General features: G+C 39.0%; 1 protein-coding gene across 1 annotated transcript; it reads left to right on the top strand.

The window, feature by feature from the left end:
- Window positions 1–9,677: 9,677 nt before the first annotated feature.
- Window positions 9,678–19,410, top strand: LOC148573693 (uncharacterized). The gene is made up of 2 exons (XM_088505824.1): window positions 9,678–9,742; window positions 18,417–19,410. The coding sequence occupies exons 1-2, from the start codon at window positions 9,678–9,680 to the stop codon at window positions 19,408–19,410; spliced, it is 1,059 nt and encodes a 352-aa protein (XP_088361950.1).
- The last annotated feature ends 2,055 nt before the right edge of the window (window positions 19,411–21,465 follow it).

A 21,465-nucleotide genomic window follows, 5' to 3' on the forward strand; every position in this document is an offset into this window, starting at 1 on the left:
TTTTTGCCTCTGAATAGTTTTGGCATCTCACTTTATCCTTTGAAGTTCAGAATGATTGGCATCTATAGGAACTTAGAATTTAGATAGTGTTATTGATTCTCCTAGTTCAGTATGTTGATTCTTGAACACAGCTACTTTATGAGTCTTGGCCGTGGCGCTAAGCACTTTGTTTTCCAGTATTACCACCGGATACATAAATGCCACAGACACATAACTGGGTGAATCTTTTCAGATTGTGACTCAGCTTTGCTAGAGTCCCCAATTAGAGGTGTCCAGGGTTCTTAAGCACACTCTTTTTGCTTTGGATCTCAACTTTAACCGCTCAGTCTCAAGCTTTTCACTTGACACCTTCACGCCACAAGCACATGGTTAGGGACAGCTTGGTTTAGCCGCTTAGGCCAGGATTTTATTCCTTTGGGCCCTCCTATCCACTGATGCTCAAAGCCTTGGATCCTTTTTATTTTACCCTTGCCTTTTGGTTTAAAGGGTTACTGGCTTTTTGCTCTTGCCTTTTGGTTTAAAGAGCTTTTAGCTTTTTCTGCTTGCTTTCTTTTTCTTTTATTTTCACCATTTCTCTCTCTCTCTCTTTTTTTTTCACAAGCTTTTGTATTCACTGCTTTTTCTTGCTTCAAGCATCAAATTGATGATTTTTCAGATTATCAATAACATTTCTCATTTTTCATCATTCTTTCAAGAGCCAACAATTTTAACATTCATAAACAAAAAATTCAAAAGACATATGCACTGTTCAAGCATTCATTCAGAAAACAAAAAGTATTGTCACTACATCAAAATAATTAAACTAATTTCAATGATAAATTCAAGATCATGTACTTCTTGTTCTTTTGTAGTTAAAACATTTTTCATTCAAGAAAGGTGATGGATTCATAGGACATTCATAGCTTTTAAGGCATATACACTAAACACTAATGATCATGTAGTAAGACACAAACATAAAGCATAGAGAATGAAAACAGAAAAATAAATAGACAAGGAGATTAAGGAACGGGTCCACCTTAGTGGGGGTGGCGCCTTCTTCCTCTTAAAGAACCAATGGTGTTCTTGAGCTTTTCTATGTCTCTTCCTTGTCTTTGTTGCTCCTCCATCATAGCTCTTTGATCTTCTCTAATTTCATGGAGGATGATGGAGTGCTCTTGGTGCTCCATCCTTAGTTGTCCCGTGTTAGAACTTAATTCTCCTAGGGAGGTGTTGATTTGCTCCCAATAGTTTTGTGGAGGGAAGTGCATCCCTTGAGGCATCTCAGGGATTTCATGGTGAGAAATTTCCTCATGCTCTTGTTGAGGTCCATGATCTCTTGTTTGCTCCATCCTTTTCTTAGTGATGGGCTTGTCCTCATCAATGAGGATGTCTCCCTCTATGTCAATCCCATCCGAATTGCAGAGGTGACAAATGAGGTGAGGAAAGGCTAACCTTGCCAAAGTGGAGGACTTGTCAGCCACCTTGTAGAGTTCTTGAGGTATAATCTCATGAACTTCCACTTCCTCCCCAATCATGATACTATGGATCATGATGGCCTGGTCTACAGTAACTTCAGACCGGTTGCTAGTAGGAATAATTAAGCGTTGGATGAACTCCAACCATCCTCTAGCTACAGGCTTAAGGTCCGTTCTTCTCAATTGAACCGGCTTGCCTCTTGAGTCAACTTTCCATTGAGCTCCTTCCACACATATGTCCATGAGGACTTGGTCCAACCTTTGATCAAAGTTGACCCTTCAAGTGTAGGGGCGTGCATTTTCTTGCATCATTGGCAAGTTGAACGCCAACCTTACATTTTCCAGACTGAAATCTAAGTATTTCCCCCGAACCATTGTAAGCCAATTCTTTGGGTTTGGGTTCATACTTTGATCATGGTTCCTAGTGATCCATGCGTTTGCATAGAACTCTTGAACCATTAAGATTCCGACTTGTTGAATAGGATTAGAGAGAACTTCCCATCCTTTTCTTCTAATCTCTTGTCGGATCTCCGGATACTCGCTCTTTTTTAGCTTAAAAGGGACCTCAGAGATCACCTTTTTTCTTGGCCACAACTTCATAGAAGTGGTCTTGATGGACCCTTGAGATAAATCTCTCCATCTTCCATGACTCAGAGGTGGAAGCAATTGCCTTCCCTTTCCTCTTTCTTGAGGTTTCTCTGGCCTTAGGTGCCATTAATGGTTATGGAAAAACAAAAAGCTATACTTTTACCACACCAAACTTAAATTGTTTGCTTGTCCCCAAGCAAAAGAAGAAAGAAATTAGTATAAGAAGAAGAAAATGGAGGAGATGGAGAGGAAGAGTGTATTCGGCCAAGTGGAGGAAGAAGTAGTGTTTGTGATGTGTGAAAATAGAGTAGTGTTAAGGGGTTTATATAGAGGTGGGGGAGAGGGTAGGTTTCGGTCATTAGTGTTAGGTTTGGGAGGGAAAAGAATTTTGAATTTTTGAGGTAGGCGGGGTTTTTGGGGAAAAGATATGGAGGTGATTAGTGAAGGGTATTTAGGGAAGAGTATTATGAAAAGGTGTGAAGAGGAGAGAAGAAGAGGTGGGGTAGGTGGGGATCCTGTGGGGTCCACAGATCTAGAGGGGTCAAGGACTTAGCATTCCTGCTCCATTTAGGCATGCAAAACGCCCTTAGAATGCATGTCTGGTGTTAAAATGCCAGCTTGCTGCTTGTTTCTAGCGTTTAACGCCAGCTTTTCTCCCATTCTTGGTGTTAAACGCCAATTCCATGCTCTATTCTGGCGTTAAACGCCAGTCTGGTGCTCGTTTCTGGCGTATAACGCCAGCTTGATGCTTCTTTCTGGCGTTAAACGCCAGTTTGATGCTTCTTACTGGCGTTTAAACGCCAGTAAGCTCTTCCTCCAAGGTGAGCTATTTTTCATTCTATTTTTTATTTTTCAGTAGTTTTTGTTACTTCACATGATCATCAACCTAAAGAAAACACAAAATAGCAATGGAAAAGAAATAAATATAATTAAATAACATTGGGTTTCCTCCCAACAAGCGCTTCTTTAATGTCAATAGCCTAACAGTGAGCTCTCATGGAGCCTCACAGAAAATCAGAGCAATGTTGGGGCCTCTCAACACCAAACTTAGAGTTTGGTTGTGGCCTCCCAACACCAAACTTAGAGTTTGAATGTAGGGGTGTTGTTTGACTCTGTTCTGAGAGAAGTTTTTCATGCTTCCTCTCCATGGTTACAGAAGGAGAACCTTGAGTCTTAAATACAAGGTAGTCTTCATTCAACTGAAGGACCAACTCTCCTCTGTCAACATCAATCACAGTCTTTGCTGTGGCTAGGAAGGGTCTTCCAAGGATGATGGATTCATCCTCATCCTTCCCAATGTCTAGGATTATGAAATCAGCAGGGATGTAAAGGCCTTCAACCTTCACTAGCACGTCCTCTACTAGTCCACAAGCCTGTTTCATTGATTTGTCTGCCATCTCCAGTGAGATTCTTACAGCTTGTACTTCAAAGATTCCGAGTTTCTCCATTACAGAGAGTGGCATGAGGTTTATCCCTGACCCAAGGTTACACAGAGCCTTCTCAAAGGTCATGGTGCCTATGGTACAAGATATGAAAAATTTTTCGGGATCCGGTTTCTTCTGAGGCAATGTCTGCCTTATTAGTGCACTCAGTTCATTGGTGAACAAGGGGGTTCATCCTCCCAAGTCTCATTACCAAATAAACTGGCATTCAAATTCATGATGGCTCCTAGATATTTAGCAACCTGCTCTTCAATGATGTCTTCATCCTCTTCAGAGGAAGAATATTCATCAGAGCTCATGAATGACAGAAGGAAGTTCAATGGAATCTCTATGGTCTCTGCTTGAGCCTCAGACTCCTTTGGTTCCTCAAAGGGAAACTCCTTTATGTCCAGAGGACGTCTGACATTTGGGATTTTTGCTAGTAAGAATTTATAAAAATAGTCGCGCTGTAGATATAGTTTCTAGACCAACAGAAATCCCTTCGTACAAACTTTTTGGTTGTCACAAGTAACAAACCCCTAAATAAATTGATAACCAAAGTATTTAAACCTCAGGTCGTCTTCTCAAGGAACTGCAGGGAAGTATGTTCTTATTATCAGTTATGGAGATTATAAATTGGGTTTTTTTAAGATGAGGAACAAGTAGTTTAAATTGCAATTGAAATAAGTAAAAGACTGTAAAGTAAATAAATAACTATAAAATAAATTTTTGGCAAAGTATGAGAAATTAGAAGTCCTATCCTAGTTATCCTTATCAATGATGATGAAAATTGAACCTTAATTCCACTTAGTTAACCTTTGCTAGAGTAAGGGAAAGTCAAGTGACTAATTAGTTAGATCCTCAAATCCTAGTTAATCCCTAAGGAAAGATTGGGATTATTGAAGTTCAATTCAATTAGAAAAGATAACAATTATCAATCATGTTTGAGTTTGATAACTCCTGAGTTACTGATTTCTTAACCAAGACCAAAAAAGGGAAAAAGTAAATCTACCGGAATAAAAATGTCTTCAGATTGGAAGCAACAGTAATATAAATAAAGGAGAGCAATAATAAACTGAAATACCTCAATTAACATTAATTCGAAAGAGTAATCTATAACATAGAAGAATTCATAAATTAAATTAAAAAGATAAATAAAAAGGAATGTTGAACCTGATAGAAAGAGATAATCATGAAAGCGAATAAAATCCTAAATCCTAATCCTAAAAGAGAGAGAGGAGAGAACCTCTCCCTCAAAACTAAATCTAAATCATGAAAAGTAACTAATTGGAGACTCTCCCTGAATGGATGCATTCTCCCACTTCATAACCTCTTATCTGTGTCTTCTGGACTTGGAATTGGGCCAAAAAGGGCTTCAGAAATTGCTGGGAGCATTTTCTATAATTTCTGGTGCGTGGCCTCTGTCACGCGGCCGCGTAGGTCACGCGGTCGCGTCACTTGGAGTTTTCCTTGTCGCGCGGTCACATCAGTCATCCGTCCGCGTCATATGCGTTTCGCTTAAGGCGCGCGATCGCGTCAAGCATGCAGTCGCGTCGCTGTTGATTCGCGTTGGCATGCGGCCGCGTCATCCAAGCGATCGCGTCGTTGCCAGTTTCTTCAAAAACTCTGTTTTATGCTTTTCTTCCAATTTTGTATGTTTCATTTCCATCCTTTAAGTCATTCCTGCCTTAGAAGATCTGAAATTACTCAACACACAAATCGCGACATCGAATGGTAATAAGGGAAATTAAAATAATTACTTTTAAAGCATAGGAAATATGTTTTTCACATACATCACATAATAAGGAAGGTAAAGTAAAACCATGCAATTAATATGAATAAGTGGGTGAAGGATTGAATAAATCACTCAAATTAAGCACAAAATATATCATAAAATATGGGTTTATCAACCTCCCCACACTTAAACAATAGCATGTCCTCATGCTAAATCCATGATAAAGAGTAAGGTAAGGTTGAAGTGGTGGAATCGCATGCAATGCAATCTACTCTAAATGCAATTACCTACACGCATCATGCAATTCTTAATTGTTATTTACTTGTATATAAAGCTTACATGTAGTTGAACTAATTCACATCCTCAAGGAATCATATATATATATATATATATAGCCAAACCTTAGATAATGATAAAGCACTTTTACAATTGAGATGGGAGAGAAAAAGATTTTATAAACTTGCAAGACAATTAATAATTCAAGCAGAGATATATGTTAATGAGCTATTGAACCCTCACTGGATTTGTGTTTACTCTCTAGTCACTCAGTGTTTATTGAGTTAATCACTATATTCTTCTTTTTATCCTTTCTTTCTACAACTTTGTTCTTCATCTAACCAATCAACAATTATAGAATATAGACATACAAAAGTCATGAGGTCTTTAATTCAGGTTGTAATGGGGCCAAGGTAAAGGTAAGGGTATATGTATAAGGCTAAGTGAGCTAATTGAGCGAATCTTTGATTAGTTTAAGGTCTCACCTAACATACATAACTTTGTAAAGTAAAGCTTCTTTACCTATTTTACCCATATTTTCCCACTTTTGATGTTACATGCTCATGCATTAGTTTTAATTTTGTCCCATGTGCATTGCTTTATTTTGCATTTGGGGAATTCTTTTGTATCCCCTTTATTCAAATACTGAAAATATATATATATATATATATATATATATATTTTAATGCACATGGTAATTCAATTATTTTGATTTCACATGAGCATGCTTCCCAAAAAAAATTTTATTTTGAATTATTTTATTCTTTTCAACTTTCTACCCTTTGTTTTTATCATCCATGTTCCCAATAGGTTTCCCACACTTAAACAATTATACAATTTCTATCTTAAGCTAACTAAGGATTCAACTTAGAATTTTTATTTTGTTTTTCTGCTTAAGGCTAGTAATGTGGTTTGTAGAATAAGAGGGGATTTAAAGGCTCAAGGGGCTAACAAGGGTGATGTAAAAGGTAGGCTAATTTGGGATAAGTGAGCTAAAATTAAACAATGGCCTCAATCACTCTCTTGGTATGTATTTCTATTCTATAATCGGACATATAGATTAAAACAAAGTAAAGAACATCAGAATAAAAAAGAAGGGCGGAACACACAGGAATAAAAATTATAGTTTGAATGTAACTATACAATTAAGCTCAAAACTTACAGGCTGTATGTTCTCTAACTCAGAAATCATATATCAGTTATATATTTCATGCAAGTAAAAATCAAGAGTTCTCATTATTCTCAATGTAAAATTTATTTTGAGTGGCTTTAAAGTTTGTGTTTCTCCTTGATGAAATGTTGTTAACTAACTAACATGGAATGCTATATATACAAGGTGTGGGTTGTTTCTATTATGTTCAAGTCTCTAGTTTACTTTCTTTTTATATTTTCAAATTAAACTAAGTTATCTTATGCTAAAAAAAGGGTAAACTATACTAATCAATCCACAATTTCTATAACTAATAAGTTAGAATTACAACTAAACTAAATAGCTAAAATTTGAACTAAGGTGCAACATGCAGAAATAGAGTCAAAATACATGAAAATAGCAGTGTATAAATGCTGAGAAAATAAAAATAAAAATAAAAGAGAAAAATACAGAAAAATAGCAAAATAAAATGAAAGAGTCTGTAGTGGTTCACCAAAAAAATGCGCCAGAGATGGCGACCTCCCCACACTTAAAATGAAGCATCGTCCCTGATGCTCACTCAAGCAGGGTGTGAAGGGGTGTCATCACTAGAAGGGTGGGTAGCTGGAGTCTCTGTGGTGGTGGTCTGAGGGTCTGCCTGCTGCAGAGGATGTGCTGACTGAATAGGGATCTCAGGGTCGAAAACCTGAATCTGATGCGGGGTCTCGTGCTGTGATGCAGCCTACTCTGTGCCTGCCTGCTCAGCTGCTCTCTGGGGGTGGGTATCTGCCACGTGATCATCTGCTTCCTCCTCAGATGGCTCTGATGGTGTGTCAGGCTCGGAGGGGATATCGCCAGATCGTATCATCAGCTTCAGGTGCTCATAGCGTCGCTTGCTGCGACGCTCAGCTCTCTCATATCGGCTCCGATTGTGGTGCTCCATCTAGTCTAGCTGTCAAAACAGGCGGTGTACTAGGTGATAAACCGGCTCTGAGGCAGGTGGAGGTGCAGTGGTGGTAGCAGGGGTAGCTGTAGAGGAAGAGGGGCCGACAGATGGTGTGGCTGTCTCATCAATAGGAGTGAGGAATGGAGGTCTGTAGCCCAAAGCCAGAAAGTTTCTGCTGTGAGGGATAATTTTCTTGCATTTTACAGCAGGTGGCCTCTCATCAGCATCCTCCCAGGGCACGTCAGCTCGACAGCCTAGCTGTGTAATCAGATAGGGGAAGGGGAGAGTGCCTCGGACGTGGACCCTGGCCATGTAGTACTGAATGAAGCGTGGCAGGTACAGGTCCTTACCTTCCATCACACACCATAGGAGGGTGATCATAGCGGCAGGTAGCTCCGTCTCGTGAGTACTCAGCATAATAAAGTTGCTGAGGATCTGATGCCATAGCCGAGCCTCATCGTTCAAGTATGCCCGCTTGATTCCCTTAGGCATGGTGGTGTTCTGACCCATGACCCATGGGACAATCGGGTCAAGGGCTATCCTGGCCTTGACTGCATGCCAGTCAAATTTCATGAAGCGCATGTCCTCCTCAGCCTTTTGATATCCATCTGGCTGATCGAATTTAGGCAGAAGCTTTAGAACATCCTCTATAGCCTCTTCAGTAACCAGAATCTGCTTCCCTCTTAGGTTCACTGCATCTAGGGAAGTTTTGAAGTAATTGCAGTAGAATTCCCTTATCCAAGATGCATTAACCTCAGTCAGGTTTCTCTCCAGGAAGAACCAGCCTCTTTGTTTGATCTGATCAGAGGTGTATTGCTGGAGTTCTTCTGGGATCTTCAAAGTCCTTTCCAGGTACAGGTTCCTGGAGTTTGCAAACATCGGATACTTCAGCTCGCAGTATCGGTTTGAAAATTTAATGGGATCAGTAGCAGGGAGTAGTTGGTCAGCCTTCTCCTGCGGGGTAAAGTGTTCTCCCGCCAGGAGTCATCATGCATGAGGTCCAGGATGGACATGGAGGATTCTCCTCTTTTCTGTTTGCCAGTGGTTGCCTTTCCTTTTCCTTTTCTCTGGGTGTCTGACATCCTGAAAAACAGAAAACCAGGATATATAAAAAAAACAGGAAAACAAAAGGCAAAAAATCAAAAAGAAACACAAAGTGGCAAAGTAGCAATAGAAGAGGAAATTGAGTTAAGTAAATTTGCATTAAGGATTGTATAAGAGTTAGAATACTGAGAAGAAAAGTGTCACAATCCAAAATGTACTTCAATTCAAGTTAATTAGAAAAAGTATCATCATGCCTTGGTTAGAATGTTAAAAGAAAGTGAAAAACCAGAAGAGATGTTTTGAAAGGTTAGGTTTGGTTAGAATTGAAAAAGAGTTGAGGAAGTTAAAATTAGTGAGTTAGTAAAAAGTGGGTTAAGGTAAGTGGCATAATGATCATATTCCAAGTAACAAGCATTCACAATTAGAAGCTATAGGTAATTCATATCCAAACAAGGAAATTAGGTTGATGATGATTCAGATAGATATAGAAATAGCAAAAATTGGAATCTAAACATCAAAAATACAGATTAAGAACCAGGAAATCAAAAAGAATAAGAAAGCTTGCCCTGGCATTCATGAATTGGTTTGGTAAAAGCAGGGGAAAGCAGAGTTAAAAATGCCAAAACCAAAACATGAGTGAAAATAAAAACAGTTTACAGAAATTTGGGCAGCATTCCGGCTAAAATTGGATTTTCTCGGAAAATAAATAGCAATTAGAATAGTTCATATGAATGAAAATATAGCTGCAATTACATATAAGGAATAAGAACATGTAAAGTAGTGTAAAGAGCAGCATGAAACAAGAAATTACAGCATATGAACAGTAACAACATCACAGCAGCAACAGAATTGCGAATTGAATAAAACAGGTAGCAAGAACAGCGCAAATGATTAGGCCTAAATCCACTAACCACATCCTAGGCTACCTAACAACCTAGAATTCACTACAACATGCATATCTAACTAGCCTAATGATGAACATAAACAGAAAAATAGAAAATTAACGATGAATGGAAAGAAGGGTGACGATTAGCAAAACCTGGAAGGCGAAGGAAAGAAAGTGGGGCAGAGATGTGGCTGGGGGATGGCGGTGGTAGCGGCAGACGCAGCGGTTGAGGGTGGCACGGCGGCGGTGGCGGCTGTTTGGAGGTAGGGTTTCGGGTAGGGAATGGGGGGGAAGGGGAAGGAAGGGAAGGGGGTGTGGGTGGCGGATAGGTGGCGCAACTAGGACGGAGCGGCGGCGGTGGATGGTGGTCGCAGAGGGGGGCAGTGGCGGTGGAGGGAGGGAGAGGAAGAAAGAAGAAGAAAGAGGGGGAGAATGGGGGAGGGGGTGGTGGTACGGTGAGGTCTGGGGGGTGGTTGGCGGTGCGGCGGCGGCGTAGGGTGGCTGGGTGGTGGTTGGAAGTTGTGGGTGGTGGTTGTGGAGAGAAGAGAGGAAGGAGAGGGGGCTGGGGGGCGCAAATGGGTAGGGTTTCGCGTGGCTGGGGTTATTAATTTGAATCCACGCGATCGTGTGGGGCACGCGGTCGCGTGGATGGAGTGAAATGGGGGTCGACGCGATCGCGTGGGTGGCGCGATCGCGTGGAATGGGTAAATTATGAATGACGCGGTCGCGTGAGGCATGCAACCGCGTCGCTGGAAATTGTGCTAAACGCACAATTCCAGCGTCGTTTTAGCGTAACTCTCTGTCTCCTCTGGGGTGGTGGTGCAATCCATGCGACGCGATCGCATCGCTCACGCTGTCGCGTGGGATTGGTGTTGTGCAAGTGACGCGATCGCGTCAGGGATGCGACCGCGTGGGTCGTTTTGTGCGAAACGCACAATGGCCGTACGATTCCAGCCTAACTCTCTGGACGTTGGGGATTTACGCTGATCTTCATATCACGTGGCCGCGTGGGTAGTGTTTTTCGCAAGTGACGCGATCGCATGGGTGATGCGGTCGCATCGCGCACCCTTTTTTATGCAGGTATGCAAGTATGCAGTATGCAATGCGAATGAATAATATTCAGGTTCAATTTGAAAAAGGAAATAAAAAATAAAAATAAATAACACGAAATAAAATTGAAAAAGAAACGACCATACCATGGTGGGTTGTCTCCCACCTAGCACTTTTAGTTAAAGTCCTTAAGTTGGACATTGGATGAGCTTCCTGTTATGGCAGCTTGCGCTTAAATTCGTCCAGAAATCTCCACCAATGCTTGGAATGCCAATGGCCTCCGGGTCCCAAACTAGGCATGTAAAGCTTCTGAGTATCTTCAAGCAGATTGTCAGGCTCCCGGGGTGACGAATGTCAGAATGGATTCCAGGATCTCAAACCTTGCTTTTAGATCCGCCTTCGTCTTGATCTATATTTTTCCATCCGGGCAGTTTAGAAAGTAGATTTTCACCAAGGTGACCAAACGTTTTTCGAGATCCATTCGATAGATCATGATGCCAATCCGCACACTTCAAGTTAAAGCGTGGAACCTTATTGGACCTTGTGTACCAGCTCTGAGCACGAGCCATTTCCCTCTTACTCTTAAAGCCACAGAGAGCTCTAAGCTGGCCATCTGTTTCAAGCAAACCATATTCAAGTGGAAAAGTAAAGATAAAGGTTAAGGATTGTACCCACTTGAAGCTTGTATTAGGTGGTAATGGCCTTGGGATAGGTGTTTCCAATGGTTCTGTGAGTTCTACTCCTTTGTGCTCTTCTGTGAATTTCTTCACTTCCTTGCAGACTTCTTCAATTGCATCCATGTCCTGATCAAAGCCTTCTATGTCTTCCTCGTCACTTAAGTCATAAACGGGAGGTTGAGAGAAATCTACCTCCGCATCATTTTCGTATTCACTTGGGGAAGATTCTGCGATCTCAGAGAATTCACTTGCTGGTGCAAGTTCACTACTGGGAGAACTTGACTTGAGATCATCATCATCAAGGAAACTTGCTTCTTGGATTATTCCGTCCAGTTCTTCATAAAAGACTTTCCTTAGGGGCTATGTACTATCCTCCTCAGCATCAATTGTAACGTCCTTGACAGAATTCTCCATAACTCTGGATTTCCATGGAGGCTCAGCGTCTCCTAGGTCTTCAACCAACTCTTCTTCTTGTGTAATGACAGCTTCCTCTACTTGTTCCAGTACGAAGTCATGCTCTGTTCTGTCCACTGGAGTTTCTAGTATCTCCTTCATGCTACGCTCATCATTAGATTGTCCACACGGAGTTGTGGGAGGTCCTTGAATGTTCGAACGTCTAGAAGATAATTGACGTATTGCTTGCTCCAGTTGATAAAGGGTTATTTGAAGTTGATCTACTGTTTCCTTGAGGCGAACCTCTGATTCTCGGGGTGCTGGATTTGGATGTGGTACATTGGGAAGTGGTGGTGATGGGGAGTAATTGGATTGGAATCGGGGTAAATGAGGATCGTATGGTGGCGAATGGTGAAAAGAAGCTTGTGAGTATGGTGGTTCGAAGTTATATTGAGAGGATAGCCTATAAGCACAGGGTGGGACTTGTTGGTAACTACAAGGTTGTCCACCATGTCTATTTTCATGGTATGCATTGTAGAATGGTCTTTATCCATGATATCTTGGAGGGTGTTGTTGCCTAAAGGGTTGATCAGATCCTCTTGGCTCCATCCATCTTTGATTGCTCTGACCTTGATGCATGTTCCTGTTATAACTTTCACTCCTTTCAACAATATTAGAACCAAACTCGAAGCGAGAGGGGTGAGAATTCATAGTAGCTAATGGAAATAAAAAGGGAAAATAAAGACAAATAAACAAGTAAAAGAAAAATATTTACAATAACTAATAATAAGGCACACAATTGCAGTTCCCCAGCAACGGCGCCATTTTGACATTCGGGATTTTTGCTAGTAAAGAATTTATAAAAAAAGTCGCGTTGTAGATATAGTTTCTAGACCAACAGAAATCCCTTCGTACAAACTTTTTGGTTGTCACAAGTAACAAACCCCTAAATAAATTGATAACCAAAGTATTTAAACATCGGGTCGTCTTCTCAAGAAACTGCAGGGAAGTATGTTCTTATTATCGGTTATGGAGATTATAAATTGGGGTTTTTTAAGATGAGGAACAAGTAGTTTAAATTGCAATTGAAATAAGTAAAAGACTGTAAAGTAAATAAATAACTATAAAATAAATTTTTGGCAAAGTATGAGAAATTAGAAGTCCTATCCTAGTTATCCTTATCAATGATGATGAAAATTGAACCTTAATTCCACTTAGTTAACCTTTGCTAGAGTAAGGGAAAGTCAAGTGACTAATTAGTTAGATCCTCAAATCCTAGTTAATCCCTAAGGAAAGATTGGGATTATTGAAGTTCAATTCAATTAGAAAAGATAACAATTATCAATCATGTTTGAGTTTGATAACTCCTGAGTTACTGATTTCTTAACCAAGACCAAAAAAGGGAAAAAGTAAATCTACCGGAATAAAAATGTCTTCATATTGGAAGCAACAGTAATATAAATAAAGGAGAGCAATAATAAACTGAAATACCTCAATTAACATTAATTCGAAAGAGTAATCTGTAACATAGAAGAATTCATAAATTAAATTGAAAAGATAAATAAAAAGGAATGTTGAACCTGATAGAAAGAGATAATCATGAAAGCGAATAAAATCCTAAATCCTAATCCTAAAAGAGAGAGAGGAGAGAACCTCTCCCTCAAAACTAAATCTAAATCATGAAAAGTAACTAATTGGAGACTCTCCCTGAATGGATGCATTCCCCCACTTCATAACCTCTTATCTGTGTCTTCTGGACTTGGAATTGGGCCAAAAAGGGCTTCAGAAATTGCTGGGAGCATTTTCTATAATTTCTGGTGCGTGGCCTCTGTCACGCGGCCGCGTAGGTCACGCGGTCGCGTCACTTGGAGTTTTCCTTGTCGCGCGGTCACATCAGTCATGCGTCCGCGTCATATGCGTTTCGCTTAAGGCGCGCGATCGCGTCAAGCACGCGGTCGCGTCGCTGTTGATTCGCGCTGGCATGCGGCCGCGTCATCCAAGCGATCGCGTCGTTGCCAGTTTCTTCAAAAACTCTGTTTTATGCTTTCCTTCGAATTTTGTATGTTTCATTTCCATCCTTTAAGTCATTCCTGCCTTAGAAGATCTGAAATTACTCAACACACAAATCACGGCATCGAATGGTAATAAAGGGAAATTAAAATAATTACTTTTAAAGCATAGAAAACATGTTTTTCACATACATCACATAATAAGGAAGGGAAAGTAAAACCATGCAATTAATATGAATAAGTGGGTGAAGGATTGAATAAATCACTCAAATTAAGCACAGAATATATCATAAAATATGGGTTTATCAACATCCCATGAGACTTTTTTCACTGGGACTTGATGAGCGGATAATTTATACACTTTTTGGCATTGCTTTTAAGTAGTTTTTTAGTATAATTTAGTTAGTTTTTATTATATTTTTATTAGTTTTTAATTAAAAATCACATTTCTGGACTTTACTATGAGTTTGTGTGTTTTTCTGTGATTTCAGGTAATTTCTGGCTGAAATTGAGGGACTTGAGCAAAAATCTGATTCAGAGGCTGAAGAAGGACTGCAGATGCTGTTGGATTCTGACCTTCCTGCACTCGAAGTGGATTTTCTGGAGCTACAAATACCCATTTGGCGCGCTCTCAATTGCGTTGGAAAGTAGACATCCAGGGCTTTCCATCAATATATAATAGTCCATATTTTGTCCAAGTTTAGATGACGCAAACTTGCGTTCAACGCCAGCTTTCTGCCCTATTCTGGCGTTAAACGCCAGAAACAAGTTGCAAAGCAGAGTTAAATGCCAGAAACAAGTTACAAACTGGCGTTCAACTCCAAGGAAGACCTCTACATGTGAAAGCTTCAACGCTCAGCCCAAGCACACACCAAGTGGGCTCGGAAGTGAATTTCTACATCATTTACTTATTTCTGTAACCCTAGTAACTAGTCTGATATAAATATGACCTTTTACTATTGTATTAGACACCTTTGGATTATCTTTTGATCATCTTTGGATTATCTTTTGATCCTTTGATCACGTTTTGGAGGTTGGCCTCTCGGCCATGCCTTGACCTTCATCACTTATGTATTTTCAACGGTAGAGTTTCTACACACCATAGATTAAGGTGTGGAACTCTGCTGTTCCTCGAGTATTAATGCAAAGTACTATTATTTTTTCTATTCAACTCAAGCCTATTTCTTCTCTAAGATATTCATTCGTACACAAGAACATGATGAATGTGATGATTATGTGACGCTCATCACCATTCTCACTTATGAACGCGTGCCTGACAACCACTTCCGTTCTACATAAAGATGAGATAGAATGAGTATCTCTTAGGTATCTAATACAGGGGACCGAGTCCGAGATATTAGAGTCTTCGTGGTATAGGCTAGAATTATTGGCGGCCATTCCTGAGATTCGGAAAGTCTAAACCTTGTCTGTGGTATTCCGAGTAGGATCTAGGAAGGGATGGCTGTGACGAGCTTCAAACTCGCGAGTGTTGGGCGTAGTGACAGACGCAAAAGGATCACTGGATCCTATTCCAACATGATCAAGAACCGATAGATGATTAGCCATGCAGTGACAGCGCATTTGGACCATTTTCACTGAGAGGACGGGATGTAGCCATTGACAACGGTAATGCCCAACATACAGCTTGCCATGGAAAGAAGTAAGAAGGATTGAAGGAAGGCAATAGGAAAGCAGAGAATCAGAAGGAACAAAGCATCTCCATACGCTTATCTGAAACTCCTACCAACGAATTACATAAGTATCTCTATCCTATTTTATATTTTATTTATATTTTAATTATCAATTCACCATAACCATTTGAATCCGCCTGACTGAGATTTGCAAGATGACCATAGCTTGCTTCAAGCCGACAATCTCCGTGGGATCGAGCCTTACTCACGTAAGGTTTATTACTTGGACGACCCAGTGCACTTGCTGGTTTGTTGTGCGAAGTTGTGACAAAGAACTAAGATTATGAACGATCACGATTTCGTGCACCAAGTTTTTGGCGCCGTTGCCGGGGATTATTTGAGTTTGGACAACTGACGGTTCATATTGTTGCTCAGATTAGGTAATTTTATTTTATTTTTAAGCTTTTTATTTTTTATTTTCGAAAAATACAAAAAAAATTTTAATAAAACCATAAAAACCAAAAAATTTTATGTTTTTTGTTTGAGTCTTGTGTCAAATTTTAAGTTTGGTGTCAATTGCATGTTTTAATTTTTCTAAAAAAAAATTTTTTTTCAAAAATTCATGCATGTGTTCTTCATGATCTTCAAGTTGTTCTTGATGATTTTATATGTTTGATCTTTAATTTTTCTTGTTTTGTGTCTTCTTTTGTTTTTCATATGCATTTTAGAATTATTAGAGTCTAAACATTGAAAAATTCTAAGTTTGGTGTCTTGCATGTTTTTCTTTTCTTAAAAATTTTCAAAAACATGTTCTTGATGTTCATCATGACCTTCAAAGTGTTCTTGGTGTTCATCTTGACATTCGAAGTGTTCTTGCATATTTTTCTTGTTTTGATTCATAATTTTTATGTTTTGCATCAATTTTTGTGTTTTTCTCTCTCCTCATAAAAATTTAAAAAATCAAAAAAATATCTTTCCCTTATTTTCCTCATAATTTTTGAAAATTTGGATTAACTTAGTCAAAAATTTTTAAAATTTAATTGTTTCTTATGAGTCAAGTCAAATTTTCAATTTAAAATTCTATCTTTTTCAAAAATCAAATCTTTTTTTTAATCTTTCTTTCATAATTTCGAAATTTCAAAATTTATTTTCAAATTCTTTTTCTTATTTCTATTTCATATTTTTGAAATTAATGCTAACAATTAATGTGATTGATTCAAAAATTCTAAGTTTGTTACTTGCCTAGTAAGAAAGGTTCAATCTTTAAATTTTCAAAATCAAATCTTTTTAAGTTCCTTTTTAAAATCTCTTTCAAAATAAATCTCAATCACATCTTTTTCAAAATCAATTTCAAAATCTTTTCTAACTTCTTATCTTTTCAAAATTGATTTTCAAATCTTTTTCAATTAATCTTATCTTTTTGTTTGATTCTTATCTTTTTCAAAACTACCTAACTAATTTTCTCTCTCTAATTTTTGAAAACTCTTCCCCACTTTTTCAAAATTCTTTTTTAATTAACTACTTGTTTTAAATTTCAATTTAATTTAATTCTATTTTCCTTCTTAATTTTTGAAATTCTAACTAATATTTAAAATAAAAACAAAAATATTTTTATTTAATTTTCGAATTTTTCTCTCTCTCATCCCCTTCTATTTATTTAATTATCTACTAATACCCTTCTTTCACTCAAAATTCGAACCCACTCTTCTACTCTGTGTTCGAATTCTTATCTTTTCCTTCTTCTATTCTTCTCTTCTTATACTTACATAAGGAATCTCTATACTGTGACATAGAGGATTCCATATTTTCTTTTGTGTTCTCTTCTTTTTCATATGAGCAGTAACAAGGATAAGAACATTCTTGTTGAAGCTGATCCTGAACCTGAAAGGACTCTGAAGAGGAAGCTAAGGGAAGCTAAAGCACAACTCTCTGGAGAAAATCTGACAAAAATTTTTGAAAAAGAAGGAGACATGGCCGAAAATAATAATAATGGTGGAGATGCAAGGAAGATGCTTGGTGACTTTACTGCACCAAATTCCAACTTACATGGAAGAAGCATCTCAATCCCTGCCATTGGAGCAAATAATTTTGAGCTAAAGCCTCAACTAGTTTCTCTAATGCAACAGAATTGTAAGTTTCATGGACTTCCATCAGAAGATCATTTTCAGTTCTTAACTGAATTCTTGCAGATCTGTGATACTGTTAAGACCAATGGGGTTGATCCCGAGGTCTACAGGCTTATGCTTTTCCCGTTTGCTATAAGAGACAGAGCTAGAATATGGTTGGACTCTCAACCTAAAGATAGTCTGAACTCTTGGGATAAGCTGGTCACGGCTTTCTTAGCCACGTTCTTTCCTCCTCAAAAGCTTAGTAAGCTTAGAGTGGATGTTCAAACCTTCAAACAGAAAGAAGGTGAATCCCTCTATGAAACTTGGGAGAGATACAAGCAACTAACCAAAAAGTATCCTTCTGACATGCTTTTAGAATGGACCATCCTGGATATATTCTATGATGGTCTGTCTGAATTATCAAAGATGTCATTGGACCATTCTACAGGTGGATCCATTCACCTAAAGAAAACGCCTGTAGAAGCTCAGGAACTCATTGACATGGTTGCAAATAACCAGTTCATGTACACTTCTGAAAGGAATCCTGTGAGTAATGGGACGCCTCAGAGGAAGGGAGTTCTTGAAATTGATACTCTGAATGCCATATTGGCTCAGAACAAAATATTGACTCAGCAAGTCAATATAATTTCTCAGAGTCTGAATGGATTGTAAGTTGCATCCAACAATACTAAAGAGGCATCTTCTGAAGAAGAAGCTTATGATCCTGAGAACCCTGCAATAGCAGAGGTGAATTACATGGGTGAATCCTATGGAAACACCTATAATCCCTCATGGAGAAATCATCCAAATTTCTCATGGAAGGATCAACAAAAGCCTCAACAAGGCTTTAATAATGGTAGAAGAAACAGGTTTAGCAATAGCAAGCCTTTTTCATCATCCTCTCAGCAACAGACAGAGAATTCTGAGCAGAGTCCCTCTAGCTTAGCAAATATAATCTCTGATCTATATAAGGCCACTCTAAGTTTCATGAATAAAAAAGGTCCTCCATCAGAAATTTGGAGGCACAAGTGGGCCAGCTGAGTAAAAGAGTCACTGAAACTCCTCATAGTACTCTCCCAAGCAATACAGAAGAGAATCCAAAAAGAGAGTGCAAGGCCATAACCTTACTTGGTGTGGCCGAACCCAGAGAGGAGGAGGAGGACGTGAATCCTAGTGAGGAAGACCTCCTGGGACGTTCACTGACCAATAAGGAGTTTCCCTTTGAGGAACCAGAGGAATCTGAGACTCATCTAGAGACCATAGAGATTCTATTGAACCTCCTTTTACCATTCATGAGCTCTGATGACTATTCATCTTCTGAAGAAGATGAAGACATTGTTCAAGGGCAAGTTGCCCAGTATTTAGGAGCAATCATGAAGCTGAATGCCAAGCTATTTGGTAATGAGACTTGGGAGGACGAGCCTCCATTGCTTATTACTGAACTGAATACCTGGGTTCAGCACACTTTACCTCAAAAGAATCAGGATCCTGGTAAATTCCTAATTTCCTGTAACATAGGCACCATGACCTTTGAGAAGGCTCTGTGTGACCTGGGGTCAGGAATAAACTTAATGCCACTCTCTGTAATGGAGAAACTAGGAATCTTTGAGGTACAAGCTGCAAGAATCTCATTAGAGATGACAGACAAATTAATGAAACAGGCTTATGGATTAGTAGAGGACTTGTTAGTAAAGGTTGAAGGCCTTTACATCCCTGCTGATTTCATAATCCTAGACATTGGAAAGGATGAGAATGAATCCATCATCCTTGGAAGACCCTTCCTAGCCACAGCAAAAGCTGTGATTGATGTGGACAGAGGAGAGTTGGTCCTTCAACTAAATGAGGACAACCTTGTGTTTAAAACTCAAGGATCTCCTTCTGTAACCATGGAGAGAAAGCATGAAAAGCTTCTCTCACTGCAGAGTCAACCAAAGCTCCCACAGTCAAACTCTAAGTTTGGTGTTGGGAGGCCACAACCAAACTCTAAGTTTGGTGTTGAACCCCCACATTCAAACTCTAAGTTTGGTGTTGGGAGGTCCCAACAATGCTCTGAACATCTGTGAGGCTCCATGAGAGCTCACTGTCAAGCTAATGACATTAAAGAAGTGCTTGTTAGGAGGCAACCCAATTATATTTAACTATATCTATTTATTTTCCATTGCTATTTTATATTTTCTTTAGATTGATGATCATGTGAAGTCACAAAAACAACTAGAAAATCAAAACCAGAATGAAAAATAGCATTAAAAATAGCACACCCTGGAGGAAGAGCATTCTGGCGTTTAAACGGCAGAAACAAGCATCTGTCTGGCGTTTAACGTCAGAAACAAGCACCAAGCTGGCGTTTAACGCCAGAAACAAGCATCAACCTGGCGTTAAACGCCAGAAACATGCTACATTTGGGCGTTTAACGCCAAAAACAGGCAACAGTCTGGCGTTAAACACCAGTATTGCATACAGAGGGCATTTTGCATGCCTAAATGGAGCAGGGATGCTAAGTCCTTGACCCTTCAGGATCTGTGGACTCCACAGGATACCCACCTACAAGAGAGCCCACTCATGGACCTCAAACAAAAGCATGAGGAAATTCCTCATCATGAAATACCTGAGATGCCTCAAGGGATGCACTTTCCTCCACAAAACTATTGGGAGCAAATCAACACATCCCTAGGAGAATTAAGTTCCAACATGGGACAACTAAGGGTGGAGCACCAAGAGCACTCCAACCTCCTTCATGAAATTAAAGAAGATCAAAGAGCTATGAGGGAGGAGCAACAAAGGCAAAGAAGAGACATAGAGGAGCTCAAGAGCACCATTGGTTCTTCAAGAGGAAGAATACGCCACCCTCACTAAGGTGGACCCGTTCCTTAATCTCCTTGTCTATTTATTTGTCTGTTTTCATTCTGTATGCTTTATGTTTATCTATGTTTGTGTCTTTACTATATGATCATTAGTGTTTAGTGTATATGCCTTAAAGCTATGAATGTCCTATGAATCCATCACCTTTCTTAAATGAAAAATTTTCTAAAAACAAAAGAACAAGAAGTACATGGATTTCGAATTCATCCTTGAAATTAGCTTAATTATTTTTGATGTGGTGATAATACTTTCTGTTTTCTGAATGAATGCTTGAACAGTGCATATGTCTTTTGAATTTGTTGTTTGTGAATGTTAAAATTATTAGCTCTTGAAGAATGATGAAAAAGGAGAAATGTTATTGATAATCTGAAAAATCATAAAAATGATTCTTGAAGCAAGAAAAAGCAGTGAATAAAGAAAAGCTTGCGAAAAAAAAAGAGAGAGAGAAAAAATGGCAAAAATAAAAGAAAAAGAAAGCAAGCAGAAAAAGCCAAAAGCTCTTTAAACCAAAAGGCAAGGGTAAAAAAAGGGATCCAAGGCTTTGAGTATCAGTGGATAGGAGGGCCTAAAGGAATAAAATCCTGGCCTAAGCGGCTAAACCAAGCTGTCCCTAACCATGTGCTTGTGGCGTGAAGGTGTCAAGTGAAAACTTGAGACTGAGCGGTTAAAGTCAAGGTCCAACGCAAAAAAAGAGTGTGCTTAAGAACCCTGGACACCTCTAATTGGGGACTTTAGCAAAGCTGAGTCACAATCTGAAAAGGTTCACCCAGTTGTGTGTCTGTGGCATGTATGTATCCGGTGGTAATACTGGAAAATAGAGTGCTTTGGGCCACGGCCGAGACTCATAAAGTAGTTGTGTTCAAGAATCAACATAATGAACTAGGAGAATCAATAACACTATCTAAATTCTAAGTTCCTATAGATGCCAATCATTCTGAACTTCAAAGAATAAAGTGAGATGCCAAAATTGTTCAGAGGCAAAAAGCTACTAGTCCCGCTCATCTGATTGGAGCTAAGTTTCATTGATATTCTAGAATTTATAGTATATTCTCTTCTTTTTATCCTAATTGATTTTCAGTTACTTGGGGACAAGCAACAATTTAAGTTTGGTGTTGTGATGAGCGGATAATTTATACACTTTTTGGCATTACTTTTAAGTAGTTTTTAGTATAATTTAGTTAGTTTTTAATTAAAAATCACATTTCTGGACTTTACTATGAGTTTGTGTGTTTTTCTGTGATTTCAGGTAATTTCTGGCT

The sequence above is a fragment of the Arachis ipaensis genome, chromosome B2 (assembly GCF_059453495.1).
Source record: "Arachis ipaensis isolate K30076 ecotype BB chromosome B2, ASM5945349v1, whole genome shotgun sequence".
Taxonomy (NCBI): domain Eukaryota; kingdom Viridiplantae; phylum Streptophyta; class Magnoliopsida; order Fabales; family Fabaceae; genus Arachis; species Arachis ipaensis.

Bases quoted from the DNA above. Each gene is read 5' to 3' on its own strand.
- LOC148573693 (XM_088505824.1), top strand. From the start codon at position 9,678: ATGGCGGTGGTAGCGGCAGACGCAGCGGTTGAGGGTGGCACGGCGGCG. The intron at 9,743-18,416 runs GTAGGGTTTCGG...AACTCCTCATAG, and splicing joins GCGGTGGCGGCTGTTTGGAG to TACTCTCCCAAGCAATACAG.